Consider the following 5,665-nt stretch of genomic DNA (forward strand, 5'->3'; position numbering starts at 1 on the left):
GTGAAGTAAGCCAGGCAGAGAAGGACAGAAACCATATGTTTGCACTCATAGGTCTAGCAGGAAAACAAGAGAGACCTAATGGAGAACCAAGGGGAGCGGAGGAGGGAGAGAGAGTTGGGGAGAGAGAGGGATGCAAAACTTGAGAGACTATTGAATGCTGAGAATGAACTGAGGGTTGAGGGGGAAGGGGGAGGGGGGAGAAGAGGTGGTGGTGATGCAATGGTCAATTCTTAGTCCTCCTTATTTGACCTGCCAGCAGCAGTTGATCAATTCCTGCTCCTGGAGGGTTTCATTTGCCTCCTGGGATAGAATGCCCTTTCAGTTTTGCTCCCACTCCCTAGATGCTTTTTTCTCCTCTTTGCTGTGTTTTCCTCTGCTTCCTGAGATGTTAACTTTGGGGTATCCTAAGGCACAGTCTCTGGATCTCTTCCCTTTCCTATATTCTTTCTCTTGGTGATGCCATCTAATTTTATCGCTTTCAATACTGCCTATCTGTAGACAAATTCCAACATTATCTCCTCTACCCAGACTCAAAGATCCAGCTACCTGCTCAACATCTCCTGTAGATGCCTAATAGAGATCTCAAAGTCAACATTCCAAAACTGAACTTTTATTTTATTTTATTTTATTTTATTTTTAATTTTTTTAAATGTTTTTGAGACAGAAATAGAGCATGAATTGGGGAGGGGCAGAGAGAGAGGGACACACAGAATCTGAAGCAGGCTCCAGGCTCTGAGCTAGCTGTCAGCACAAAGCCAGATGCGGGGCTCAAACCCACAAACCGTGAGACCATGACCTGGGCCAAAGTCGGAAGCTTAACCAACTAAGCCACCCAGGTGCCCCAAAACTGAACTTTTTTTAAAAGAAATGTTTTTTTAAGGTTTTATTAAATTCTAGTTAGTAAACAGAGTTTATTATTCATTTCAGAAGCAGGATTTAGTGACCCATCACTTACATATAACACTCATTGCTTAACACAACAAGTACCCTTTATAATACCCATTATCCATTTATCCATTCCTCACCCACTTCTCTCCATCAACCCTGTTTATTCTCTGTATTTAAAAGACTCTTATGGTTTGCTTCTCTCTCTCCCCCCTCCTTGTACGTTCCTTTGTTTCTTAAATTCTACATGAATGAAATCATATGGTTTCTGTCTTTCTCCAACTGACTTATTTCACTTAGCATTATACTCTCTAGTTCCATCCATGTCATTGCAAATGGCAAGATTTTGTTCTTTTTCATGGGTGAGTAATATTCTATTGTGTTTATATACCACATCACTATCCATTTGTCCATCCAATCGATGGACATGTGGGCTCTTTCCATAATTTGGCTATTCAAAACTGAATTCTAATCATCCCCCAAGATCTTCTCTTCACACTGTCTCTCCATTTCAAGGAATCTCAGCCATTACCAAGTAGTTTTTCACTAGTAACTCTGGGGTCATCCTTGAGTCCTCTCTCCCTCACATCATGTCCAGTCTGTCAGCAAATCACATCCAGAATCTGACCTTTTGTCATCACCACCACTGCTACTCCCTGGGCAAATTACTTAACTCTTCTCTCTTTCCTCATCAGTAACTTGGGAATAATGATGGACTAAAACTTACAGGGTTAATGTGCAGATCAAAGGAAAGAGTCCATGTAAAGAACTTAGTACAGTGCTGAGCAAATAGTGCTTAATATACTTTTTCTAAAAGATTTCAAGTAGATAAGAGTAGTAAAATTAAAGCCATTGGCTCCTTTTTGTAATAACTGAATTTTATTCTTGATGTGCAATTTCAATTTTTAAGATTAAAAATTTTTTTACGTTTATTTATTTTTGAGAGACAGAGTGAGACAGTGTGAGCAGAGGAGGAGCAGATAGAGAAGGAGACACAGAATCTGAAGCAGGCTCCAGGCTCTGAGCTAGCTGTCAGCACAGAGTCTGATGACAGGCTTGAACCCATGAACTGTGAGATCATGACCTGAGCCACCTAGGCACGCCAGTCTTTAAGATTTTAACAAAATGAGTTGAAGAAAATAAGATGTGTTACTGGGCTTAGCTCTTGAAAAAGAAGAAACATGAAAATTCACCTTACTTAGTAAAACTGTCACAAGAACCAAAGAAAGGGTTAAATAATTCAATGGCAATCTGAATCCCTGGTAGTCTTCCTTAGACTGATTAAGAGTAATTTGCAGCTAACCAGACAACTTTAGCCTAGAAAATATTTTTTAATTCAAGATTAGAGATTTTTATATATGATACTACACAGCTGTACGTGGTACTGACTTGACAACTTAAAAGAACCTTGGGGATATGGGCAAACTTGTGGACTGTTTATACAGCAGAACCTGGGTGACAGCCGGTGCTTCTAGAAAACTGCTTCCTGTTGTTTTCCTGAAATCCCATGTCAGGTATCCTCCCAGCTAATTACTAATAGGTAGGAAGATTCTGGAAAATCTTTACTGGTAATATCTCAGGTGTAAAGAATATTAAACTAAGCCTCAATTATATAAGGAAGCATCTCAAATAGGTATCCAAATGCATAAATTAAACACCTATATATTGCTAATAAAGAAAACCATTGCACTATAGAAGCAGAAAAATAGTTTCAGAGCATTTAACTTGTCCCTTTAAGGTGGTCATTTTGCTAGTATATTAAGAAAGTTTTCAAATAGATGAGAAAATACATTCAGCTGATTTTATTTTAATATTTTAATATTTTATTTTTTAAGGGGTGCCTGGGTGGCTCCGTCAGTTAAGCATCTGACTTCAGGTCATGATCTTGTGGTTCATGGGTTCGAGCCCTGCGTTGGGCTCTGTGCTGACAGCTCAAAGCCTGGAGCCTGCTTTGGATTGTGTCTTCCTCTCTCTCTGCGCTTCCCCTGTTCATGTTCTCTCTTCCGACAATAAACATTAAAGGAAAACATTTTTTTAATTCTAAAAAAGATTTTATTAACTAATCTCTATACCCAAAGTGGGGCTTGAACTTACAACCCTGAGATCAAGAGTTGCATACTCTACTGACTGAGCCCACCAGGGACCACTCATCTAAAATGCTTGTGGAAAATCACATTCTTTACACTTTTTTCATTTTTTCCTCTTTCATTCTCTGCAATGTGCACACACACATACATACACACATATATACACATATATGTACACACCTATTATGTGCTGAGTAATGAGAAAAACAATGGTGAATTGTTTTTATTATTTACCTCTTTGTAAAAATATTGTCCTTTTACATATAAGATCTAGGTTTTAATGGCTTTGATGCTTTAAGAGGGGGACAATAACCCCAATATGAAATCATCAGGAGTTTACTGGGCTTTATTTGCTATAAGCTTTTTTGTTGTTAATATTTATGTGTTAAACTTTCTGGTATTATGATACATACATGATGAATACAATGTAAATAGAATTGTATTTCACATTAGATGCAAAAGTTACTTAGTAAAAGTAAACCATTGTAACCTGTGGTGGGATTATTTTAGCTAGTCCATATATGCTTTGTATGCTAATTTTTATGTATTTATTTTTTGTAGGATGTCCTGGCTGAGCAAGGTTGGAAGTCCTAGTTCTCGCATTGACCGCACAAACTTTTCTAATGAAAAAACCATCTCTAAACTTGACTACTCAAATTTTAGTATTCGATACTAACAGAAGGGAAATAAAAATTTTAATGCTTATATTACACAACAAACACCATATATCCTCAAGTCTGTGTACTAAAACAATAGCAGCAGACAGTAGGGTAAAAAAGAAAAAAACTTCCTGTTCTGAAAGCTACAGCAGAATATATGTTACTAAAAAGGTCTGATGCTGAAATAGTTTTACTCAACTATGTTTTTAAGAAGCAAAAACTTAGTATTGTAAAGTAAATGTCATTCCAAAATATTTAATATGAATATTTAAACTTGTCTCATGGAATCTTTAATGAATATTATAGCAAATATTATTGGGCTAGGTATAAAATAAAGCTAACCATTTAAAAATTTAGCGTTGTCCGAGTTGAATTCTAAAAACCTTCTGAATAGTAATTTATTAAATTTGTGTAACTTAACAAAAAGAACCAGTAGTTAGATATAAATATATATGATGATCAGTATAACCATAAGATAATATCAATAAAGAATCTTTAAATTATGGTTGTGACATGATTCAGTATTTGGGCTGGAGTAACTTAATGCCATCTATGAACTTTATGGTTCTGTGTAGGCGCAGGTGAGTGATGGTAACTGTGAAGAACCCACAATTTCACTACTACAAGCACCAAGATGTGTGTCGACAACTATGTATAATGGATGCCCTGTTAACCAGAAAAGGAACTAAGAGTCCAAGTAAATTATACTATCCCTTGAACTTGACCTATCATCTAGGGATTTTCATGTTTAAATGGTAATTAAGCAACAGGATATTTTAAGGGGAAGGTTCATTTCTATACCACAGATTTATACTATGGAAAAAAGGAAGATCTTTAACTCAAAATACTGGGGAACCTCACATATTGTAGGTATATACATGCTTATGTCCTTCAGTGATCTCCTAATTTTTGTACCAATGGAATCCTTCATTAAAACAAAATTTCACATGGAACTTAATACCTCAAGTAAGTGAAAAAGCACTACTAGTATGATTTAAATGGGCATGGAGGCCACTGGAGACTTGTATACTTTGTCTCACTTTCCCTCCTGTGTCTTGTCTGCCTTGGACAATTTCACATCCCCTAGGAATACACATTCTATCTACAGAACCAATCTCCGGTGCTACTCCCCATGGCATGGGCAAAGACTTCAGGCCTCTTTTACCTGCTGCAAGAGTGGAATTGAGAAAAGGAAATAAAGTGGGACTGACATTGTTCCTTTGAAAGGTTAACTCTGTGATAATAGTAATATTGATATCTATCATACACAAGACAATGCAAAATCAGGAAACGACTGAGATACATTTCAAACACACTTAAAGGAATAAAGAACTTCCCTATTATTCTCATATCATCATGTTAAGCATTATACACATTGAATATTATACAGGAGAATTCATTGTGATAGTCATTTGAATTTTGCTTTCCTTTTATTTCTCTACTCCTGGTTGAAGGAAGACAGAAAAGCCTTCCCTTCCTCAGGGAAGCGTTTGGTGCTAGTGTCCTGAAGACAACTTCTCTTCCAAGGTTGTATTTTAAAGAGGGCATATGATGCTATGAGTTGAGGACAAAGATAAACACAAGGCCTTTAGCAGGTAAAAGAGAAGCGGAACTGGCAATAGCCAAGAGAAAGAGATTATCCAAAACTTTGGAAAGGGACCAAAGGCCGAGAGTTTCCCAAGAGATGGAGCCCTGTGCCTTTCTGCCCAGTGGCGCCTCTGCAGGATGGCTACGCCTGAGAGGGGAGCAGCTTGGGCACCCAGAGAAGTGAAGGCCCAGGCCCAGGGACTCCCAGTACCAGCAACATTCCTGTCCCCAAAAATGCCACAAAGCATCCTGCTACAGGGAACCATGATGGCTCAGACAGCAGTCCTGGCAACTGGAATAGACTGGAAGCCAGAGAAGTCTTTCCTGAATGTTCTCTCAGCATGAAACCCTTTCTGTGGTCCTTTTGGAAGAGAGCAGACAATCCCAGGGATGACTGAGAATTAACCTCCCATCAGTAGGACAGAATGGGACTTGAAACAGGCCTGA

General features: G+C 38.0%; 1 protein-coding gene across 4 annotated transcripts in view; it reads left to right on the top strand.

Annotated features, from left to right (window-relative positions):
- Positions 1-3,987, top strand: part of ACYP2 (acylphosphatase 2) — a 159,914-nt gene extending 155,927 nt beyond the window's left edge. For 3 of the 4 annotated variants that reach the window (XM_029937356.1, XM_029937355.1, XM_029937357.1), the window contains one exon: positions 3,534-3,987. In XM_029937356.1, coding sequence (XP_029793216.1) covers positions 3,534-3,566 — 33 coding nt within the window. In that variant the 3' untranslated portion in view covers positions 3,567-3,987. The remainder of the gene's footprint in view (positions 1-3,533) is intronic. The other variant, XM_029937354.1, reaches the window with a different exon arrangement.
- Positions 3,988-5,665: the final 1,678 nt, after the last annotated feature.

This window comes from Suricata suricatta, chromosome 4 (assembly GCF_006229205.1).
Source record: "Suricata suricatta isolate VVHF042 chromosome 4, meerkat_22Aug2017_6uvM2_HiC, whole genome shotgun sequence".
NCBI classification, from domain to species: Eukaryota; Metazoa; Chordata; class Mammalia; order Carnivora; family Herpestidae; genus Suricata; species Suricata suricatta.